The sequence below is a fragment of the Festucalex cinctus genome, chromosome 3, assembly GCF_051991245.1.
Source record: "Festucalex cinctus isolate MCC-2025b chromosome 3, RoL_Fcin_1.0, whole genome shotgun sequence".
Classification (NCBI taxonomy): Eukaryota; Metazoa; Chordata; class Actinopteri; order Syngnathiformes; family Syngnathidae; genus Festucalex; species Festucalex cinctus.
The window spans coordinates 33,500,226-33,523,486 of record NC_135413.1 but is presented as its reverse complement, the minus strand read 5'-3'; the positions used below and the strand labels follow the sequence as shown (position 1 = coordinate 33,523,486).

Sequence of the window (23,261 nt, the reverse complement as noted above, 5' to 3'; positions counted from 1 at the left end):
AATGACGTGTATACTGTACCAGCGGTTGTCGGCAATTAGCCTCATCCTGGGCACGACCCTGCTTTGAAAGCCGAGCTCGTTTGTTTCAATTCCTAAGCCAGGGTAAAAGGGAACCCTGGTCCTGGAGTTTTGGTAACTCCCTCTACCAAACACACCTGAATGCCGCCCTTACCCTCTGCACACTCGTTCAGTGACCGCAACGTTGATCCTATAATTAGCCACAAATAAATAAGGTTCACAAAAAATACAATTAAAAAATCAAGCAACCAATTGAACATGACAAGCTTGCGTCGACGTGCTCTTCATGTCTTTTTGCCGCCAATTGTACATTTTTGGAATAAATGCAGTTTTCTCCTTCAGGATGATATCCTGTGCGCAGTTTTTTTTTTCTCTCTCTCTCTCTTTTTTCTGTCCAGGTAGAACTGCCGCTGTTCCCATCGCTTGACTTTTGTGTTTTGGGCGTGTCCGTCAAGTGGGTCGCTGGCCAGTTGCTGCGGTTCCCTCGGTACCGGTTGGTCCGACTCGGAAGGAACCTTCGCCAAGCCTTTGCCCGCTTGCGACCACCTACCTCAGCGTACTCGCCAATCCGGAGAATCTGGAATCCGGCCGCCAGTTCGTCAGGGAGACCGCCGAAGCAGAGAAGAAGATCAAATGGCATACAAAGAGCAGATACTTTTTATTGCGGCGCAATCAACAAAAGGAAGGCGTGTACCGAAAGTGGGAGCAGCATGAAGAGAGGCCAAATGGAATGCTTGCTTCAGTAATACTGACACGTGTACCGTCCGAGAAGAAGAGCAAAGTCACAAGGCGGCGGCGCTCTTGCTGGGCAGCTCGGTACTGTTGTGGCGCGTCTTGCGCGAGGTGCCGTCGTCGCGCGGCCGCGCCTTCTGCAGGTTGGACATGGCGGCCGTGCGCTCGATGTCGATCAGGGCGTAGAGCTCGGTGCGCCTCGTGGGCGTGCCGGGCGGCGGCGGCGAGCTGGGGGTGCGCGGCGTGTGCGGGTCGCTGCCGTCCGAGGCGCCCCGGTTGCCGCCGCCGTCCGTCTCCACCTCGATGTAGTTGAGCGTCTTGGGCGGCTCGCGGCGGAAGTCAAAGTTGAAGACGGTGGGAGCGTCGTGGCGGCGCCGCGCCGTGTCGGGCCGCTGGGCGCTCAGCGGCGCCGTCACGTTCTCCGTGTTGACGTAGTTGTGCGAGGGCTCCGGCGCGGCCGACAGCGGCGGCCCGTGCGGGTTGAAGCCGTTGAGCGGCGGCGTCCTCGGGCCGTCCTCGTCCTCCCAGCTGGACTTGCGAGCCTCCCACACGGGCGGCAGCGCCGGCAGGTTCTCGTAGTCCAGCAGCGCCGTGCGCCGCTGCGCCGAGTTGTTGACGTTGTGCAGGTCGGGGGTCAGCGGGGGCGGGCGGCGGCAGCAGCGGGGCGGCGCCGTCGTCGCCGCCGCCGTCGTCGCGTCGCCGTCGCTCTCTCGAGTCTCTCCCGCCTCGCGCAAGCGGCGCTGGACCGGCGTGGGGCCCAGCACGAAGCGCGCACCCTGCGGCTCCAGCAGCACGCGGGGCTCGGGCGCCGGGGGCGGGGGGCTGGGCTGGCGCGGGGCCTCCGGGGAGGCGGGGCTCTCCGGCGGGCTGGGCGGCTCCTCCAGCAGCCGCGCCGTGTTGACGTACGTGTGCGCCTGGAAGCCCTCGTCGGGCGCCGGCTGGACGGCGGCGCGCGCCGCGCTATCCTCGGCCACCAGCAGGGGGTGCGTGGACTCCTCGCCCACCGACGGCAGCCGGGTGCTGGCCACCGACGGGTGGCGGCTGGACGGGTGGGACGGGACGTCTCCCGCCGACGGCAGCCGGGACACGCCGTTGGGCACCGTCGGCACCGAGTAGCCTAGGGCTGAAACCGCCAAACGTTAGCAAGCGTTGGGCACGACGACGCGCTTTTCCGAGCGCCGCGTACCTGCGGGTGAGAGCGCCGCCTCCAGCACGGCTTCCTCCACAACGCTGATGCTGTGACTGTGCATGATTTCCTGCAGCATGTTGAAGATTTCCTCGGCACGCGCGCACTTGAACGCAAAGATGCCTGCGACAGAAACGCAACGTGAAGGGGGGTGCGCGTGCCACATACGGGTGTGCATCAAGACTGTTTCGGGGAAGCTCAATGTGCTGTGTTGTCTCAGATAAAACCCACAAAGTCCAGGAAGGTTTTGAAGCAGACCAATCAGCCAAATTTGATCCTCCAGAGCTGTAATCCAGCCCGTTTTCCATGTCTCCCTCCTTCAGCGCAGCTGAATCAAATGATGGAGCTCGCCGGCAAGCTTTGCAGAAGCCTGCTGACGATCCGGATCACGAATCAGGCGCGCTAATGGCGAGAAACGCCCAATTCGCATCGACTGCAGAACGGACGCAGTGCGTTTTCCATACGGACGCCACAAGAATCGAGCGCATTCGAGTCTGCGTCTCAGGTGACACCAGCGGCGGTGTGGAACGGATGCGCCGATTCGGAAGATTTTTTCAGGACGCCGCATGCGGATTTGAAGCTGAAGAAATGACACGAGCCGGACAGGAAGTCGGGTAACTTGCATCAAGGTCAATCTGCTATCTTTCAAATTAAAACCGTTTGCAAACTTGTTTTTTGGGGGGAGGGAAGCCTGCTAACTACACAGCATGATATGAGTCGGACTTTTCAAACAAAAAATGAACTCTGAATAAAATAACACTATTGAAAGACAAAACCTACTTAGTCATGGTAGAAGAAATCAAGTCTAAATGCATGTGGCTATGACAACAGGCACGCATGTTTGCAAATAGGACTCTCTCTCTCTCTCTATAAATACTTGTTATCGCGTGAACTCAACTCTCCAGCGTCATCTTGCGCTCTGGCGGAAAACGCACCGTGTCCATTCCGCAGTCAGTGTGAATGGGGCGAAACATGGAAAACCGGTTGGCGAGCGCCTCTTGAGGAGGCTGCACTCGATGGTGCACTTTGCATGGAGCGCACTTTTGCGTCTGTAAGGTGGGCCGTGAGACTTGTGTGGTGTAAAAGAAGCGCTTTGGCGCCATCAACAAAGCATGAGCAGACGCCACAAATGTAGCTCAACTTACAAAGCGCATGGAAAGCACCAACACGCACAATGAATGACACTTGCATATATGGATGACGCCAGCAGACACGCCCATCGCGGGTGCGCTCACCTTGTCCGGTCTGGCATCGCCGTCCGCTCTCGAAGGAGAAGAGGTTGGAGTCGTAGCCGTAGCGCCGCAGGCACAGGTACGGCCACCTGACGTCGTCGCGGCGATGCGTGTGCAGGACCAGCTCGCCGTCCGTCAGCTCCATCACGCCGGCGCCCAGCTCGTTCCCATCGTCGTCCACGTTGATCACCTGGACGGGTGCGGGGGACACGCGCGCTGCGTCACATCGACCGAACGGCGCCCGACTCGAGTACAAGCGCTCGCCGTGCTCATTTCATGTTTGGCACAAAGATGGCGGCCACTTGTCACGTTTGCTACTCGTCATCAATATGGAAAGGAAGCATTTGGATGTCCTCCCCGTGAACAGCGACATGACGCCAGATGACGCGACTCGACTGACATGAAAATTTGAAAGCTTGATTGGGACTTACTTGAAACTTGACGCTTGACAGTCAAGTCCAAAATCATTTGGAAAACAATATGTTGAAAGAAAAAAAAACTAACAATTCGAATGAATACTGTGTTGGCGGAATATGAATAAATCTCAGCGGGCAGCCATCTTGCTGTGACCAATCACGGTTGATCCGTTTTCTGAGTTTTAATAACGTGACGCTGACAAGCTGAGCCGTGATCGGTTGTTGCCATTTTCAGTCGACGGCAAGTAGCAAAATGGATTTTGCCGCTTGCTTGACATCCCACACACGCAATCTGAATCTTCATCCCAACGTGCACGCGTGTCGAGAAAAGCTTTGAGACGATTCATGTGTCACTTCCTGCAGCCTGGGAAAAAAAAAAAAAAGGATACCCACCTTGAATTTACTTTGATGATTATCTGCAATCAAGTCTTTGTCTGGACAGCTTGAACAGCTACTACCCATGATGCCTTAGTGCACCCGTGCGGCTCGTCTGCGCACACGACAAACATGACAACAGTGCAAAGAAGTGAGACTCGACATGGGCCAATGACCAGCTTGACACTTTCAAGCAGAAAAGCAAAAGCAGCCCACCTATCGGCAACATTGACATACGCCACTGATAGGCGGTCTCTTGCCGCCGTGGATCGGCTGCAAGGAAAACGTGCCGTCCGGACACACCAAAACAAATACTTTAATGCTTTCACAAGCATTTCAATTATTTTAAAAAAAAAAAATCACATAGATTTGGAACATTAGACATTAGATATGGTGTTGGAATGAAAGTACACATTTTTTTTTTAACTATAAAATGTGATTGTTATGAATCTGTGTCGAACAACTTGGGATTATTTTTAAGGAGACAATTTGACAGTAGATTGTGTTGAATAAAAAAAGCCATTTTTATTTTCCTAAATATTTATTTGTATTTTTTTCCAAAAAGACATTTTGGAGGTGTAATTTGAAAAGCGCAGTGATGAGATGTGAAAGTAACGGGCCCATGCCAAGTGCCGACGACATCGACATCAACATCAGGCTCTTCAAGAAAAACATACCGAAGGTCGTCCTCCATGCTTAGCGGCGCAATCATCGGCACGGCAATCATGATCATGGAGATCAAATCAGCTGCAGATGAAATCCAAAGCAAAAACATAAAAATGACTATATTGTCATTACAGATGCAACAATCAATAATTGATGATCACATTAACTTACAACCATTTTGCCAATCAATGAATCGTTTCTATCAATTTTTCAGTTTGATTGATTTCCCTCCCAAGCCATCACGACAGCATTGTTTGTTTTTAGTGGCGCTCATCTCACGATGACGTTACCAAAAAAAAAAAAAAAGTTCTTTTTCAGACCAATTATCTTTCATTTCCCAACAATATTGAACATTTGCAACAAAATGTAAAAGAAGAAAATACCAATATAGAAAAAAATCACTCAGGTTCTGTAAAAACAAAAACACACTTAAGCCAACACGTTTATTGGCAGAGGAATAAAATGTGATGTCTTTCTACAAGGCTGCAATGGGGAAAAAAAAAAAAAAGTACTCAAAAAGAAAGAAAAAGGTTAGAGTCATGATCATTTGGTAAATTCACATTTGTACGGTCTGTCCAAAAGTGACAGAATGATCACAGGAAGTACGTTTCGAGTATTAAGAGTCTATTTTTGTCGATAATGGTTATTGATGAGAAATCTCTCTTTTTGCCTGTCAACAAGAGAAGTCGAGGCTCCGTGCAATTTGTGGTCAATTCCGCAAGCTCACATTTGCACACGCACGCACACAGTACATTATTTGGGACTGCACTAAGTTAAGATCATTATTTCACGATTCATACTTTTGGATATTTTTCTTCGCCGCTTACCCTTGAGATTTTGGTTGCCTCAGCCTTGGCTCAACAAAAGATTGTTTTCCCAAATGATCTAATCAATACTTTGGTCACATCTTCAGGAGGGATTTCCCTGACAACAATGACATTCAAAGGAATTTTTCATTCAATAACTGTTTGATTCCTCAATAAACGTGAAACGGAAGGGCTGGGTGACAACAGCCAAGAAACTGGCTGCAAAAAATGAGGACCGAGAACACTTTCGGGGAAAGCATTCGAACCAGTACGCCACCAACTGGTACACGTTCGCTGGCTTCAGAATTTGTCCATCTGCAGTTCAATTCACGGCAAAATTGCGCGAGGTAGCAAATTGCCAGTCACAGCAAAAATGACCACTTGGAAAAACAAAGAGCAAGATTGTGGATGAACTGAAGTGACAACTATGAATGTCATCCAAAAAAAATATTGAAATAATGGATTCATTTGTTGATTTTTTTTTATATTAAGTTGCATCTGTAGTATTATTTGTACAATTAGTAATAAATACATTGGTAAATATCATCTTGACAGTGATTGATGCATTATTATTATTATTTGTCATGATATAGATGGAATAACGTATTTAATAGTACTTTGACTCCAATCCATATGTATTAAGAAAGACCTATTAAATACTTACGAAACATAAGTTTGAACATGCTGCTAAGTATATTTGAGAATCAACGTGTGCACGTTCAATGATAGCTAAATACAAGCATCAATTGAATCCATTGCTCTTTTTAACTGAACCAAAAAAGACGTGGACTGAAAAGTTGTTGTTACTGACAGCTCGTGTTTACTCGAGTGTTGCATCGAAAGTACAAAAGTAGTTAAGTTAGTGGAAAGCGCATATGGAAGCCGCAAAAGAAGAAAAAAGTTGAAGAGGCCAAAATGTGAGAAGAGGACAATTTTGTTCAAGTAAGTTTGAAACTCTTTGCTGAATTGGTTTGTGATGCACGTTACTTATTTTTTGCTTGTTTGGTTAGCACGGCTAGGCTAGCTGTCTGGCTAGCAGGCGATGCTAAGTGGCTAATTAGACGAGCACACAACATGCAGAAAACGAAGCAAGGTCGAAAAAGGAAGCAGAACAAACTCACCAACTTGAAGCCGACTGGAGGCCTCCGAAGGCGGCGGCGGTCCTCGCGCTGCGCCCGGCCGAGCAGCTCCGACCGACGGTCGGCGTTAGCATTAGTACCAGTTAGCTTAGCATTAGCATCAGCATCAGCCCCCGCTGCTACACGAGCTCCGCCGCCGCGTCCATCTTCCTCTTTCCTCCTCCGCCAAAAAAAAAAAAAAAAAACAATCCGCACAACTTCTTCCCCCAAAGTCGTCTAAAGCTCGCCTTCGGAAACCACAGGCCGCAGAAAGCGCCCGGAATCCATCGAGAGGCGTTGGCGCTTCACCGCCAACCGAGCGCGACGCTGACGCCGTCCGTGGAAAATGAAGTAGAAGAAAAAAAAACAAGAAAAAAAGAAAGAGAAAGTTTGCTGGCCTCTTCTCCGCCACCGCCGCTACTCCGCTAGGCTAGCTAGCTGGCTAGCTACTCCGTCGGGCTCAAAACTTCCAGACAAGCCAGCAGTCCACCAATCAGGAGCCAACCGCACGCCAGCCAGCCAATCACGAGTCAGCCAAGCTCCACCTAGCCAATCACTCACCAGCAAACCACTGGCCAGCCAGCCACGAGCGGAGGCAGTTCCAAGCCAACCAGCTACTAGCTACCATCTGCACATGCGCAGAGGTCGATTTTTTTTTATATATTTTTTTTAAATATGCAGTTCAATCGTCAAACTAGAACTGCTTTACTTGTAACGGCAAAGTCGAGGAAAAGAAACAAACAATTAATATAATATAACATAATATAATATAATATGATACAGTACAATATAATCCATATTGATGCAGTGTAAATGACTATAAATTTTCACATCAATGTGCAAAATGATCAGGCACAAAATTCAAGAAGACGTCAAGGGCGCCAACGCCCACGTCATCGTTTGGATGACGTCAGACTTCTATGGCAGCTCTGACAGGCTTCTCTCTTCACTGTTGTTAAGGTCGCACACACTGCGTCTGAGGACACACAACACAACACAACACAACACAACATTGATCATCACGCGCGCACACAATGCAAAAGTGTTGAAATGGACGCAAACGTCAAACAATATGAAAACAAGGCAAAAAAAGGCACCCAAAAACACTCATAGGAGCAGAAAAAATAAGAGCATAACATCACAACACACACACAAAAAAGTCAGGAAACATGAAAACGAAGCCAGAAAAAGAAGATTGCCGACAAGAAGCAGAAGAAGCGAAATGAAGAAAGGTTCCGTCGGACTGACCTGGCTGACGTTCTCGTACACCAGCACGTTCCGGGCTCGCAGCACGTCTCGGATGCACTGATGCACAAACGCGTACTGACGCTGCGGGCGCACAAGGCCACAAACGTCGGTTCCGCCCATCCGGCCGGCCGATCGGCGGCGACTCACCTCCGTCTGCAGCATGTGCGAGCGGTGCAGGCGCAGTTGCCAAACGCATCCGTGAATGTCCAGCGTGTCCGACGTGTCCAACTGGCGCAGGAGCCGGTCCAGCGCCACGAAGGTTCCCGTCCGGCCCACGCCGGCGCTGGCAAACAAACAGCGCGCAACATCACCGTCCGTCGCGCGTCGGGCCCCCGCCAGGCGAGCTACCTGCAGTGCACCACGGTGGGCCCGCCGCCGGCGGGGCTCCTGTTGACGAAGTCTCTGACGGTGCGCACAAAGTGGACCAGCGAGCGCGTGCTGTCGGGAACGCCGTGATCCGGCCACACCGTGAAGTGGAAGTGGCGGAGCACGCGAAGGTGGCGCACGTCCGCCTCCTGCCGCACACGTGAGGCGACGCGTGACGACGACGTGACGACACGTCGGGGGACGCGCGCGCGCGACTTACGCTGCACACGTTGAACTCTCGGATGGTCCACTCGGGCAGCGCCGACTCGGAGGTCATGTGGACGATGAGGTCGCCGTAGTAGAGCGGCTCGCGCTCGGCCGGCCAGTAGCGGTCGCACTTCACCTGATGGACGCGGAAAATCACAGCAGAATCGCACACGTCAGCCAGCGGGCACGCTGATCTAGACATGCGTAGATAGCCAATAGGCTCATAGACTTTTGAGGTCACGAGGCGGCCATATTGCTCCTCCCAAGAAACTTTCCATTTAGTCAACAGAAAAAACAAGAGGCGGGGCACATTGGGGGAGTGGTTAGCACGTCCGCCTCCCAGTACTGAGGACTCGGGTTGGAGTCCAGGCTCCGGGGGGAGTTTGCATGATCTCCCCGTGCCCGCCCCTGTGGGTCTTCTGCGGGTGCTCCCGTCTCCTCCCACATTCCAAAGACAAGCATGGCAGGTTGATTGGGCGCTCCAGATTGTCCCGAGGCGGGGATGCTTGTTGCTCTCTGTGTGCCCTGCGATTGGCTGGCAGCCAGTTTGGGGTGTGCCCCGCCTACTGGCCGAAGCCAGCTGGGATAGGCTCCAGCTGTATACAAGGAAACTTGCATACATTTTTCATTTGAAGAACGGAAGATGCCTCTGACAAATCGAATATTGGAGGCATAAAAGAAAAAGGGGGTCTTCAAAGCAGCACTTATTATTTTCCAATTTTTTGAACTTGTAAAAAAAAATCAATAGTGAGCCCGCCCCCGGCCTTCTACTAAGTGCTCACAAGCATAGTTTCATCCAGCAGGCTGCTGGCAAAGTGGGAGGAGCAAGATGGCCGGCGTGCGACTTCAACGGCTTGCACGGGCGTGTACGGGCTATCCAGTCATATACGCAGGTGAGTGCCGTGTGCGCCGGGCCGCGGTGTACTCACGCGTCCTTTCTCCACACACTGCGTGAGCATGACCACGTTGCGGACGTTCTGCTCCCACAGCATCTTCCAGAAATCGTCTTTGGTTCCCGGCAGCGGCCCCTGGGTGGCGATGTACTCGCGCCGGAAGTCCGTGCCCTCAAAACAGCAACAGAGTCAACAACTGGTGCGTGCGTGCGTGCGTGCGTGCGCGTCTCACAGGTATGTAGCTGGCGTTGATGTAGTCGGAGCACAAGTCGTCATCCACGTGCGACAACTTGACTCTCGTCGAGTCGTCTGCAAAGCAAAATTGTCAGTGTTGCGCGTTCGTGCGTTCGTGCGTGCGTGCGCGAACGTCTCACATGGCAGGATGTTGTTGTATCGGTTCTTGCCGCGGTTCTCGGGCAGCAGGGCGGCGTCGCTGGGCTGCTCGCGGCCCACGTCCTTCAGACTCTAACCAGGACAAAACAACAACACAACAAAACCTTGACATGGGAGCTTCGGTCTTTCGCTCCCAACTCAAAGTATTCGTCTATCAAATCCATTTTCGACCGTGAAATCATGATTAACTTTTGTTTTTGCTCCTATTTTCAATGACAAAAATGCTTTGAAAATTCCACGTCAGCTTTTTGGATTTGGTGTCACCACTGCAAGCAAAAAAATGGCCGCAACAGGTTGCATATGTGCCTTTAAGGGGCGTGGCCTCACCAAGGTCATTTTTGTTCACTGAAACTAAGGAAAAAACTCAAAAAACAATTTCGGCAACAAAATAAAATAAAAACAAAAATGCTTTTTAAAAAAAACTAACTGAAACTACATTTTATCTTTACAAAACTAACTCAAACTATAATTGTTGCAAAAATGTCCTTCATTTTTGTGATTATTTTAATGCATGAGCTTTGGGGCTGATTTTTTAAAATGTGATTATAAGTTGAATTATTTGGATATAAACCGTAAGAAGGACGTCACACACAAGTGACATCATCTAACAGCAGCCAATAGATGATTTTTTTTTTAACTAAAACTAATACTAAAACCAAAACAAAACTGAAAGTAAGGATTTATTAAGCAACTAAAACTAATAAAAATAGAAACGACCTGAAAACAAATTCAACTAACTCAATTTCAAAAACAAAATTCCAAACAAAATCAAAAGGAGCTGAAATGAAAATTCCAAAAAGGATCCCGAAGAACGAGCGAGGTCAGGAAGGAGCGCGACGGCGGTTTCCTCCATTTTCTCCAATTCGGCTCTCCTTGCCCACATGTTGGGGCATCGCAAACGCCTTCATTTGAGCGGGCGCATATCAAGCAAACGAGCTCGGAACCACGAGATTGGTCGCAAAACGGTCAAGTCCAGCTAGCGGCGGATTTCAATCGCGTGTTGCTGCCGATCGCGTTTTGCTCCAAAAACAAAAGCGGATGAAAAGTGACGATCAGGACGAAAAAGACGACGACGAAGACGACGACGAAGACGACGACGCGCGTCACCTCGTACTGCTCGGAAAGCAGGAAGTGGGCGTCGGCCTGCAGTTTGTCGTAGTAGCGTTCAAAGTCGGCCACGGCCACGGCGCTGAAAGTCAACAACAAACACAAAAAACTGTTTTCAAAAAAGATTTTTCAAAAATACACCAAGATATTTTTGACATTCTACAAACAAAAGATTTAGAAAATATAAAAACTTTGTTTCAAACGCCAAAAGAAAAAAATGCAACCGCATTTTAAAAAGCATTTCCAAAAAAGTGAATGAAAATGAAAAGTGACACAAAACAAGTCACTTGAAAAAAAGTCTAAAATTACACAGAAGGCTTTCATCGATAACAAAAAAAACGTAGAAAAAAAACCGAGGGTAAAAGTGTGTTGCAATGACAGAAAACAAGTTTGTGCAGAAAAGAAAACGATTGAAATGCTGCGATAAATGTTGACAAAAAATGTTTCCGTCATTTCATGCCGTTTTTTGAATGTTACCTTGCGATGCGTCGACGTTTCCTGAAGAAGAAAAAACAAAAGTTGTTGACTGGCCTCTCACGCCACTGCACGGGACAAGTCACGTGACCTCACCCTTTGACCCCCAGGTGACCTCTGGGCGAAGCTGGCTCTCTCCGCACGCACATGTTGACTGACACGTTCTCCTGTTCACTTTGAACGCACGTGTGAAAACGTGAGCGGGAACGGAAACGCACGCGCGCGCACGACCGACTTACGTTTTGGCTCGCACGTTTCGTCTGTAGGCGACGAGCGCCGCCAGCGTCGCCACGACGACCAGCAGCAGGAAGACGCCGGCGCCGATCGCTCCGGCCGCGGCGCCGGCGGGGTCTGCGGACGGGACACGAGAGAGGTGAGCGCTCGCCGGCGCTGACGACGTGCGCGTGCGTGCGTGCGTGCGTGCGACTCACCTGCGGCGGTGCGCACGGGCAGCGACAGGAAAGTGTCGGCGAAGAGCGGCGGCCAAACGTCGTCCGCCGCTTGCGTGAACGCTCGCACGCTCAACCTGCGAGGCGAAAAGGATTTCTTTGGGCTCGCACCTTTTCGCACCTGTTGCAGACCTCCGACTCGATGCGGGTATCACGACCAGGTCGTTATCCGTTTGCAATTCTTCATTTCAGTTGTTGAGTTGTTTTCATGTTTTTGTTTGTTTTATTTCATAAACGCTTACTTTTAGTTTAGTTGGAGTTAGTTTCAGTACTCCTTTTATTATTATTATTATTTTTTTTTTTTATATGTGCATTACTCGTGCTCAATATTTTCCAAAACAGCAACGTCATCTTTTGGTGCTTTTCTATTGGCTGCTGCTCGATGACATCACTTGCGCGTGACTGATTGGGCTTCATATCCAAATGAATGTATTTGAAATCACATTTCAAATCATCCAAAAAAGTTCATGCATTCAATTCATGACCAAAGATGGAAACAAAGAAAGAAAAACACTTTCCTTTAATTTTGTAAACATAAAATGTAGTTCCAGTTAGTTTTCTTTTTTTTTTAAATTGCATGAACAAAATTGTTTTTTCAATTTTAGTTTTGGTTAATTTTTGGGTTAGTTTGAGTTCACTAAAATAAGAACGTGATCAGTACCTTCGTTCAAAGTATGAGTAGCTACTCGGTATGGGCTGCCCTCTAGTGGCCATTTTACCATCTTAAAGGGATGCTGACCTCCCTCATTGAGCCATTTTCAGCAGTCAAAAGTTCACATTTTGTCTACAATTAATGCGCTAGCTGCATTATTTTGCATGTTCAATGAGTAGCTTTAAAAAGTCATTTTTCTTCTTGATGTCGATTGATGACATCACCGGTGCTGAGGAAGTCGGTAACGGCCAATCGTGGCTCAGTTTACTGAGCAAAGCCAGAAAACAGGTGAGTCGTGATTGGTTGTTACCGACTTCCTCATCACAGGTGATGTCATCATCAGTCGACAGCAAGTAGAATCATGACTTTTTAATGAAGGTATTCATCGACATGACAAATAATGAAGTTATGAAATTCATTGTGGACAAAATGTGAACTTTTAACTGCTGAAAATGGTTGAATGAGTCGCGTCTCGCTTTAAGATTGCAAATGAGAAGAAGAGCAAATTTGACGAGCTCGTCTGTTGAAATATCATCGCTCGTCGTTTTGAAAACGCTTGCGTGGACCTTTTGGTTTTGTTTTGTTTTCAATCCCCACTGCGGCCCCGCCCACGTGACGTCACGTGAATTCATGATGAGCGTGTTGTTCGCGCGTCACCTGTAAGCAGTGGTGGCTTTCAGGGGCCCGTCGCAGAAGTGGCGGCGGCCGCGCAGGCGCTGGCATGACCCGCCCAGGGCGTCCGTCCCCGCCCCCACCGTGATGTCATATCCGCCGCCGCCGCCGGCGCCGGCGCACGCTTGGCCGCCGCTGGCGAACAGCGCCGTCTGGTAGCACTTGATGGACGCGTTGGACATGTAGTCGCCGTACGAGGGCAGAGGGTGGCGCTGCTCCGGCAACGCCGACTCCTCACCTGTGCGCACGCGCACACGCACACGCACACCGGAGGGAGCCTCGTTATCAAAGGTTTGCACATTTTCACAGTTATTATTTGTTCCATTTGAATTCATTTTGATTTGGGTGTTTTTTTTAATGAAGTTACTTTGAATTGGTTTTCAGGGAGCTTCTGTTAGTTTTGACGAGTTGAGTTAGCCAATAAATGCTTACTTTTACTTACTTTCAGTTCATTTTTTTAAGTGTGCGCAACATTTCAAAAACGGCACGTGACAACGCCATGTGAACGTGCGTTTCTATTGGCTGCTGCCCGATGACGTCACTTCCGCGTCACACACTTTCAAACGTTCATATTCAAATAAATGGACTTGAAATCACATTTGAAATCATCGCCAAAGGTTCGTTCAAGACTGAAACAACATTTTTGCTATCATGAGTTCATTTTGGAAACATCAAATGTAGTTGCAGTTAGTTTTACTTTTTTTTTTTTTTTTCCTTTTTCTTAACAAAATTGTTTTTTGAGTTGAAGTTTTTTCGTGAACCTTGGTCAGGGATAACCAAAATCACAAATTTGGCAGCAAAAAATCTGGCCGTCGTCATAATTGATTGATCCGTCCGCCAAGAATATCATAACAAGGGTCAATCGTGCAAATCTGATGACAGATGCTGCAAACGCATCCTGAGAAACGAGAACTGAAATGAGAAATCGGCGGCGGCGGCGGCGGCGTTTCTCCTGCCTGTGGTCTCGGCGACGAGCACGCTGAAGAACTTGACGGCGCCGTTGACGTCGCTGAACCAGCTGCAGTTGAAGCGGAAGAGGATGGACGAGTCGGTCGCCAGCGCCGACGCCGCGTCCACTCGCGTGCCGGCGGGGGGCGCCGGCGGACCTGGACACAAAGCGGGCGGGCGGGGCAAGCTCGCAAAAATCAGTCAACGCCGTCGACATTCGCTCACGATGTTTGACAAACCAGGTCGCGCCCTCATTTGCATAATAGGACGTCCGGTGCGGAAAGGGGAGGGGCCCCGGGGCCCCGGGGCCGGCCACTTACGGTCGATCATGGTGAGCGCGCCGTCCCGCGCCTCCTCGCTGGCGCTGGCGTCCGACATGACCTTGACGCGCACGCCGTAGCGCGCGTGAGGCTCCAGCGGGCGGATGACGTACGCGTCGTCGGGCCGCCGGTGCGAGCGGCGGTCCGAGCGGCGCGAGTAGACCAGCGCGCGCGAGTCCTCGCGCACGCACTCCACCACGTAGGAGTCAAAGTCGGCCTCCGGGGGCGCCCAGGAGCAGGAAACGGACGTGGAGCTGTGAGGGCGGCAGCGCAGGCCCACCACGGGGGACGGCCCTGCGGAAACAGCGGCGTAAGCCACGCCCACTCCCCTGACGCCAATCGTGTCGCCGTCTTCTTCCAAATCAAGTTTGCGGCTTCCTATTGGCGCTGCCACCTACTGGTGCGGATGCTGCGCTGGATAGGCAGGCTGTAGGAGGGCGGGGCCACGCCGCCGCCGCCGCTGACGGTTCGCAGGCTGAAGTTGTACAGTCGGCCGGGGAACATCCCTCTCACGATGCGGCTGCCGGAGCGCCGGTCCTCGTACGGGTTGAGCACGGCGCCGCGGTCGGGCGGCGTCCAGCGCACGTCAAAGTCGTCGTAGTCCGAGTCGGGCGGGGCGGTCCAGGTGAGCTCCACCGACGTGTTGGTCGCCCCTCCCAACAGGAAGGAGCTCGGCGCTCGGGGAGCTGAGAGGACACGAACGGCGCGTCGCGAGTGGCGCTTTTGGGCGGCGGCCAGCGGGCGGGCGTCTCACCTGTCCTGGCGTGAACGCTGGCGCCGTTGGCCAGACGGTTGCTGAGGGTCAAGACGTCGACGCGGTAAAGTCGACCCGGCGTCAGGCCGGCGAAAACCACCTGGCTGACCTCCGGCCCCAGCTGCTCCCGCGCCCGCGGAGACTCGTCGTCGGGGGCGGACAGCGACACGCGGTAGCCGGCCACGCCTCCCCGGCCCCGCCTCCACAGCACCCGCAGCCGCTCGCAGCCGTCGCCGGCCTCGGCGCGCAGATCCGTCACGGCCGACGGCACTGTCGGCAGACGTCGGGAACGTGAGGACGAGGACGACGGCGGCGCGGCGGCGGCGGCGCAAACCGACCCGTGGCGGCCCAAATGCCGGAGCGGTTGCTCATGTCGCCGCTGCGCGTGACCACCACCATCTTGTAGGCGGAGCCGGGCGCCAGCCCCCGGAAGGCGCAGTCCAGACCGGACGGGTCCACCCGCCGCCGCTCCCGCAGGACCTCGTCGGCGCCGTACAGGAGAACGTCGTACGAGTCCAAGTCGCCCGGCGGACGGGACCAGCGCAAGGACAAACCGGTGCTGCTGTTGCTCGTCAGCGACAACTGGGTGGCGGCCGCCGGACCTGCGGGAACAGGAAGTGGGCAATTTTAGTCATCTCGTTTTCGTCAGGACAAACATTTGATTGATATTCGTGTTCATTTCGTCAACAAAAGCTAAACACAAATAATTTCATCATCACTCATTTTTCACCAGACGAGACTGGACAAAAACTTTCATTCATAAACAATAAGTGCCTTTTTGTCAACTAATGAAGACGAGACGACAATGTACTTGATCAGAAGTGGACGGAAGTCGGTGGACATTTTAGTTCATGAGCAAGCTAGTTCATGTTTTTGCTGGAAAATTATGGTCGTTGGATTCACGTCATATTACAACGACAATTGACTTCTTTTTTTTTTTTTGGGTTCAACGTCCGTCGCACGTGTTAGCTGCAGATTTGAAAGGGGGCGTGTCTCGATGTGTCACATGTCACAGGGACAGATTAGGAGAGACAAGATTTGACCAAATCATATTTTCATCTCCTTTTAGGACCTGAATTCAAATGTGACGTGACCGACATTTTCGTCTTCATGAAAACGCAGCTTGATTTCGGCCCGCTTTTTGTTTCTTTTCAGGCTTTCAGTCAGTTTTTGGTTTGGTTTTGTCGACACGAGCGTCGTCTTACGTGTGCGCGCCTGCGCGGCCACGCCGGCGCTTTGGACTCCGCCGCTGGTGGTCCGGACCAGGACGCGGTAGCGGCGTCCCGGGCTGAGGCCGTCGAAGGTGTGTCGCGCGTCGGCGCCGGCGCTCAGCGTGGCGTTGGCCAGGACGCCGCCTCGCTCGTCCCCGAGCTGCAGGAAGTAGCCGTCCGACACGCCGGCGGCTTCCCTCCAGCTGGCCCGCAGGCCGCCGCCGTCCGCCGGCTCCTCCAGCAGCAGCGCCGTCACCGGCGACGGGACTGGGCGGGGCGGCAAGGCGGGACGATCGGTTTCAGAGCCAAACGAAGGCGTCGGCGCGAGCGGAGGCTCACCTGTGCGCCCGCTGGCCGAGCGGTCGCTGGAGAGGTCGCCGCTGAGCGCCCGCACCGTCACGCGGTACAGCTGACCCGGCTGAAGCGAGCCGAACGCCGCCCGGTTGTCGCGGCGGAGGACGGGCCGCGCGTCCAGCTGCCGGTCGCCGCGGTACAGAAGCGCCACGTAGCCGTCCACGTCGCCGCCGCCCGCCGTCCAGCTCGCCGTCAAACTGCTGCTGTCGCCGTCGTTGCTCACCTGGAGGTTCCTCACCTGGCTGGGAACTAGAACGGAAACCGGCGGCATCATCAGCACTTGAAAATGCAAAAAGACGATCGCATCATCCCAAAGTTGAAATGCTTTACAAAATGAGCAACATGGTGAACGAGTCGTCGTGCCGTGCCGTGCCGTGCCGTGCCGTGCCGAGCGACCCACCCGTGCGTCCCTGGATGAAGCTGGTCCTCTGGTTGGGCCCGCTGAAGGTGGACACCAGGATCTTGTAGAGTCGTCCGGGCACGAGCGAGCTCAGCGGGCACTCGAGCGCGCCGCCGCCCAGGGTGAGCGGCGGGAACACCTGGACGTCGTCGAAGAGCAGCCGCACCTGATAGTGGTCCACGTCGCCCGGCGCCGCCGTCCACGCCAGCCACAGATCCTGCGAGGACCGGCGGGCCACGCGCAGGGAACGCACCGCCGCCGGGACTGGACAAACATCAAGCGGGCGTGAGCGAGCGACTGGGCCGAGTCGCGTCTTCCCAAACGCTCGCTCGCTCACAGGTGCGACCGTGCGTGGAGGCGCTGGCCCGGTACTGGCCGCTGCAGGTGCTGACCACCACCGTGTAGAGCCGTCCCGGGACCAGGCCGTGAAAGAGGCACTGGTTGCGCAGCGGCGACACCGTCCGGTTCTGCAGCGCCACGTCGTCCTGCCGGATGGAGACGAGGTACGCGTCCACGTCGCCGGCGGCCGGACGCCAGTACACCTTGAGGAAGTCGTCCCGGGCGCCGTGGACCGCCGTGGGGTTCTGCACCTTGGACGGTTCTGGGCAAGGGGACACGTTTCGCCGGTCACGAGTGGAGCCGGCGAGTCGAGCGGACGCCGTTTCCACTCACGCGTCCTCTCCTGGACGGACGTGCGGTTGCGCAAGCGTCCGCTGCACGCGTGCACGGAGACGTCGTAGAGGCGTCCGGGCACCAGCGAGCCGAACGCGCACTGATGGCTGGATTTGGACAGCGTCAGCGTGTGAAGCGTCTCGTCCCGCTGGCTCAGGGTCACCAGGTAACTGTCCACGCAGCCGGCCGCCGGACGCCACGACACGCTGAGGAAGTCCACACGCCCGTTGTTGCTGACCGTCACCTGCTCGACGGCGGCGGGGACTGCGGGAGGCGACGAGGACCGAGTGTGAACCGGAAGGGGCAGGAAAGCGAGCGCCGGTCTTACCCGTGCGTCCCTCGGCCACCGTCTGCCTGGACGGGCGTCCCGCCCGGACCGTCGTCACCACCGCCTTGTAGAGGGCGCCGGGCATCAGGTCGCGGAAAGTCACGCCGCCGCCGGCGCCCGCCGCCGGCACGCTCTGGTTCTTGATGACGCTGCCCTCGTGGACCAGCAGGACCAGGTACAAGTCGGCGTCCCCGCCGGCCGGACGCCACTGCGCCGTCAGGCTCTCCGTGCTTCCCAAATGGGCCAGCTGCAGTCCGCTCACCTGAGACGGAGCTGAGGGACACGGATGTTACGATCGTGGCCATATGGTGATGGAAAAAATGCCACAATATCGTCGTCATCATGTTCACGATATTGAAAAGCGACACATCTGTTCAAAAAGTCAGCAGCTTGGTTTCCATTTGTGCAGTTTTAGCACCCTCTGGTGGCTGCTTTTTTTTTTTTTAGTGCAGTTTCATTTTCATGCTAATATCGTATTGTGATATTTCGATAAAACCATGACGGAAATCTTACTTGTCCACACGTTGACGGAGGCGGCGGCGCTGCTCAGGTTGCCGCTGGTGGTCGTCACGGCGACGGTGTAGAGGCGCCCCGCCGTCAGCTCGCCAAAGGCGCATGCGCCGGCCCCCCGGGGGAGGAGCTTCCGCACGGCGGCGGCCGCGTCGGGCCGGGCCGCTCGGATGACCGCCGTGAAGCCGTCCCACTCGCCCGGCGGCGGACGCCACTGGACGCGGACGGACGACTCGTCCGCGCGCCGGACGGCGAGCTGACGGACGGGCCCGGGGGCTGAGGAGCAAGAAAAAAAAAGCGCAAGCGCGTCAAGTCGGCGTGCCGAGCGGAGCGGGTGGCGCGAGCCAAGGCAAAAACCGACCCAGTCGCGCTCGGCACGCCGTCGTGTTGGAGAGCGCGCCGCTGCGCACCGTCACCTCGGCGCCGTAGAGCCGACCCGGCAGCAGGCCCAGCGGCTCGGCGGGGAACAGGTGACTCCGGCTGGGCTTGCCGGCGCTGTCGTTGCGCAGGAGCTCCGAGCCGTTCCGCAGCAGCACGCTGTACCGCTCCCAGTCGCCAGCGGGGGGCGTCCAGCTGAGACGCAAGCCGCTGCCGTCGGGAAGCGACGTGGCCGACAACGCCGACACGCCGTCAGGAACTGAAAAACAAACAAAAACATGTCAACTGCTTTGCACGGTGACTGACGGACTGTCATGACTCGAGTCATGCCGGAGGTTTGTTTGGGGTCGTAGCTCATGTCTGGCTCCGGTTTGAGGTCAAGTGTCGGTTTTGTACCGATGGAACCGGCATCGGTTTCGGCTGGTTTAATGCTACGTGATGTCAAGACTTTCATCTCGATATGGTCAGCAACCAATCAAGTGTCTCGCACGTCTGGCCTCAATCAAGGAGATCCATTCACCGTCAATTGAAGCTGTCTGCGTGTTGCCGGATTATTAACCCTGTTCCTGAGTGCTTCTCCGCAGCCCAAAGGGGCTTTGGCGTCTCGTCATTCTCCTTGTTTTTCCTTTGGTCAAGTGATGCGAAGAACTAGTTCAAACCTGATTTGTGACAGACGGACTCATGCGTCACCTGAGCACGTACGTACCCGTGCGCACGTCCACTCGTGCGCGAAGTCCGTGTCGGGCGGAGGCCACGCCCACGCGGTAGCCGCTCCCCGCCCGCAGTCGCGTGACGGCGCAGGTGAAGTTTGGCGCGGCCGGCGCCACCGGCCGGCAGTCGGCGGCGCCGTGGCGTTCGTCGGCGCCGTCGGCGCGCGTGGCCGCCGCCGTGAAGTGGCCGCACGACGGTTGCGAGCTGAAGGTCAGCAGCGCCCAATTGACGCCGACCTTCACCTGCGTCAAGGTCACCGGGCAGCCAAGGTCATTCTGCAAGGGAAGACGCAAAGCGTTAGCACGGAGCCATGTTGCCGTTCTCGAGCGGGTCCTCCTTTCCCACAGGCGAGGGCATCATCGCACGTTCCTCGACAGTGAAAAACATCCAAAAAGTGCAAAGCGTCAACGGCAATCACGAAAACGCCAAACTATGGAGTCTGGCTGCTTCTTTCAGTCGGCGGGGAGGATTCGGACCTCAGGCTAATTGACAACAATCTTCAAAAAAATTCCTTTTAATTGATCGCAAGATGGTAAGTGAAGCTCCTTAGCTCACTTCAACATGTAAAAGACGACAGCCAAGCAATTGCTGTCAAACCCGCCGCAGCCCAAAAGTGGCAAATAGGAAAGACGACAGAAGGTGGCCTCCAAAAACCGGCAAACGAGTCAGTTCATGCAAACTTACGGACGAGTGGACCTTTGGCCCAGGGGCTGCAGGACTGCTTGTCGTCGTGGCAACCGTCGTCGACACACGGCCTGCTGCGCTCGTGGGCGGAGCTACAGACGGCGCGGAAGGTCCGCTTGCTGGGGCGGAGCCGCCTGCCACGGTGGGAGCGGAAACGGGCACGGAGCCGGGAGCAAAGGTGCCGGGAGCGGAGCCGGCGGCGATGCCGGCTGTGCTGATGGCGGGACCGCCGGCGGACGTGGCAACAACCTTTTTGACGGCACAAGTGCTAGCATCGGAGGCAGGGGCGTGGCCAGGAAAGGAGGGAGTGGCGACGGAAGCTAAGGCAGGCTCGGTCGCAGTCGAGGCGGTGGCAGAAGCCCCGGTAGGACCGCTAGCAGGGCTGGCAGCGTCGTTGACGGCAGGAGTGGTGGCAGAAGCTGAGGCCCGATCCATGGCGTTCTTGTCGGCAGAAGCGGTGGCGGGATCCGAGCCTGAGGCGGCGCTGTCGGCAGGAGATGAGGCAAGGGTGCTCGGAGGAGTCCAGGAAGTCCTGCTCGCGCTCGCGCTCGCCGACAGCAGCCGCGTGCCCGGGAAGCTGAACGCTGGCGCTGGCGTCTTTGACGTTTGCGCAGTGTTCCGGGTAATCGTTTGCTGCCGATCAGACGTGGCTGGAGGCGGAGTCTCAGATGTTGGCGCCTTTGATGTTTGTGGCCAATCAGACGCAGAAAGAGGCGGAGTCACTGATATTATTGACTTTGATGTTTGCTGCCAATCAGTGGTGACAGGAGGCGTAGTCTCAGAAGTTGGTGCCTCTGACGCTTGCGGCCAATCAGACGTGGCTGTAGGCGGAGACTCAGATGCTGGTGACTTTGATGTTTGCGGCCAATCAGACGTGGCTGGAGGCGGAGACTCAGATGCTGGTGTCTTTGATGTTTGCGGCCAATCAGACGTGGCTGGAGGCGGAGACTCAGATGCTGGTGTCTTTGATGTTTGCGGCCAATCAGACGTGGCTGGAGGCGGAGACTCAGATGCTGGTGTCTTTGATGTTTGCGGCCAATCAGACGTGGCTGGAGGCGGAGACTCAGATGCTGGTGACTTTGATGTTTGCGGCCAATCAGACGTGGCTGGAGGCGGAGACTCAGATGCTGGTGTCTTTGATGTTTGCGGCCAATCAGACGTGGCTGGAGGCGGAGACTCAGATGCTGGTGTCTTTGATGTTTGCGGCCAATCAGACGTGGCTGGAGGCGGAGACTCAGATGTTGGCGTCTTTGATGTTCGTAGCCAAAAAGACCCAGCAAGAGGCAGAGTCTCCGGTGATACTGTCTTGGATGTTTGCGGCCAATCAGACGTGGCTGGAGGCGGAGACTCAGATGCTGGTGACTTTGATGTTTGCGGCCAATCAGATGTGGCTGGAGGCGGAGACTCAGATGTTGGCGTCTTTGATGTTCGTAGCCAAAAAGACCCAGCAAGAGGCAGAGTCTCCGGTGATACTGTCTTGGATGTTTGCGGCCAATCAGACGTGGCTGGAGGCGGAGACTCAGATGCTGGCGTCTTTGATGTCTGCGGCCAAAAAGACCCAGCAAGAAGCAGAGTCTCGGGTGATGGAGGCGGAGTCTGAGATGCCGGCATCTTTGACATTTGCAGCCAATCAGACGCGGCAAGAGGCGAAGTCACTGATTTTATCGTCTTTGATGTTTGTGTCCAATCAGATGTGGCCGCAGGAGGATTCTCCAATGTTACGGCCTCCGACCTTTGCGGCCTATCAGACTGAGCGGGAGGCGGAGTCTCTGACCTTATCATCTTTGACCTTTGCGGCCAATCAGATGGGCCCGGAGGCGGGGTCTTCAACGTTATCGTTGCGGATGATTGTGGCCAATTAGACGCGGCTGCGGCCGGAGTCTCGTCCGGTGGCTCCGACGTTACAGCTGAACTTGGAGACGAGAGGCCAAAGGTCACATGTCGGCGCGCTGATGCCTGACGTGACCTTAAAGTTGACGTCGTCGCCACCGCCGAGCTTTCTCGTGCGGTTGAGGAAACGCTGAAGGTTCCACTTTGCTCTGAATGGATGGAAAAGAAAATGGATGAACCAATTTGAGAAGATTGCGAGTTGAAAGCGCCCGATGACGACATTTGAATCACGCGAGCACGAAACGGACAAAACGTGTTTGGACGGCTCACCGGCAGCAGATGACGACGCCGACGGCGATGATGACGACGTGTCGTCAACAGCCATCAGGAGGAGAAGAAGAAACGCACGCGTGAACGTCGGCCGCCGTCCTCGTCGTTGTCGTGCGTTCATGTCGCACTCGAGACGGACGCGCAAGTGAAGGAGGCGAGCCAGCGAGTGAGCGAGCGAGCGAGCGAGCGTCCGGCTGGTCTCGGGCGGCCGACAGGAAAAAGGCCAGCAGACGCGTTTCCTTCCATTCATTCTTCTTGGGACACGGCAGGAAATTCCACACAGGTCGTCGACGCGCTCGCACAAATCAGCACAACACTTCCAAACAACACGAAACTTCTTCGCTCATTCTGTCGAGCGAACACGCAAATATTCAATCGGGGGGGGGGGGGCATGCTCATGAAGTCCCACAAACTTTTTACGGTCTGCTCATATCTGCGCTTCCTTTCCGAACAAAAACTTATTAGTAGAATGAAAAAACATCTTTTGTCCAGCTCCATTCAAGTGAAAGTCAACCAACTGGCATTTTATTGGGATTTTTGTTGATTGCGACGTGACTTTCTTCTTTCAATGCCACGTCCATTAATACGTAACCCCGCCCCCTCAAAACATCCTGACCTGTAAACGTGCGCACACACACAAACGAATGTATTGAACGATTGAAGGTGAATGTTTTCAAACGATGTGATCAAGATTCCTGTGAATTTTGTTGTTGTTGTTGGTGTGGGATGTGAGCTGACGTACGTTGAAGGAAGGAAGGAAGGAAGGACCTCGCACTCACTTCCTGTTCACTCAAAAAAAGAAAAAGAAAAAGACGAGTCGT

At 54.1% G+C, this 23,261-nt stretch overlaps 2 protein-coding genes across 5 annotated transcripts; both read right to left on the bottom strand.

Annotated features, from left to right (window-relative positions):
- Window positions 1–293: 293 nt before the first annotated feature.
- Window positions 294–7,158, bottom strand: LOC144016599 (fibroblast growth factor receptor substrate 2-like). Of its 2 annotated transcripts, XR_013282942.1 has the most exons (7): window positions 6,553–7,158; window positions 4,637–4,706; window positions 3,978–4,074; window positions 3,172–3,358; window positions 1,937–2,059; window positions 713–1,873; window positions 294–595 (listed from the first exon to the last, which is right to left on the bottom strand). XR_013282942.1 is itself a non-coding variant. In XM_077517940.1 (6 exons), the coding sequence occupies exons 3-6, from the start codon at window positions 4,044–4,046 to the stop codon at window positions 801–803; spliced, it is 1,452 nt and encodes a 483-aa protein (XP_077374066.1). In that variant the 5' UTR covers window positions 4,047–4,074; window positions 4,637–4,706; window positions 6,553–7,158; the 3' UTR covers window positions 658–800. The 2 variants fall into 2 exon arrangements, 1 of the variants encoding a protein (XP_077374066.1); XM_077517940.1 differs by lacking the exon at window positions 294–595 and having other exon boundaries at window positions 658–1,873.
- A 141-nt stretch (window positions 7,159–7,299) lies between these two features.
- On the bottom strand, window positions 7,300–23,187 carry ptprbl (protein tyrosine phosphatase receptor type B, like). Of its 3 annotated transcripts, XM_077517924.1 has the most exons (30): window positions 22,441–23,187; window positions 20,281–22,319; window positions 19,592–19,871; window positions 18,869–19,144; window positions 18,511–18,783; window positions 17,998–18,270; window positions 17,670–17,933; window positions 17,335–17,598; window positions 16,998–17,261; window positions 16,583–16,846; window positions 16,238–16,510; window positions 15,371–15,634; window positions 15,033–15,302; window positions 14,677–14,964; window positions 14,279–14,572; window positions 13,967–14,116; window positions 12,996–13,248; window positions 11,669–11,763; window positions 11,477–11,588; window positions 11,334–11,411; window positions 11,241–11,261; window positions 10,764–10,845; window positions 9,638–9,728; window positions 9,496–9,572; window positions 9,300–9,434; window positions 8,384–8,506; window positions 8,146–8,312; window positions 7,945–8,080; window positions 7,798–7,878; window positions 7,300–7,525 (listed from the first exon to the last, which is right to left on the bottom strand). In XM_077517924.1, the coding sequence occupies exons 1-30, from the start codon at window positions 22,688–22,690 to the stop codon at window positions 7,505–7,507; spliced, it is 7,458 nt and encodes a 2,485-aa protein (XP_077374050.1). In that variant the 5' UTR covers window positions 22,691–23,187; the 3' UTR covers window positions 7,300–7,504. The 3 variants fall into 3 exon arrangements, 1 of the variants encoding a protein (XP_077374050.1); XR_013282940.1 differs by lacking the exons at window positions 7,300–7,525; window positions 7,798–7,878; window positions 7,945–8,080; ... (1 more) ...; window positions 8,384–8,506; window positions 9,300–9,434 and having other exon boundaries at window positions 9,516–9,572; window positions 11,334–11,404; XR_013282941.1 differs by lacking the exons at window positions 7,300–7,525; window positions 7,798–7,878; window positions 7,945–8,080; ... (6 more) ...; window positions 11,477–11,588; window positions 11,669–11,763 and having other exon boundaries at window positions 9,540–9,572.
- Window positions 23,188–23,261: the final 74 nt, after the last annotated feature.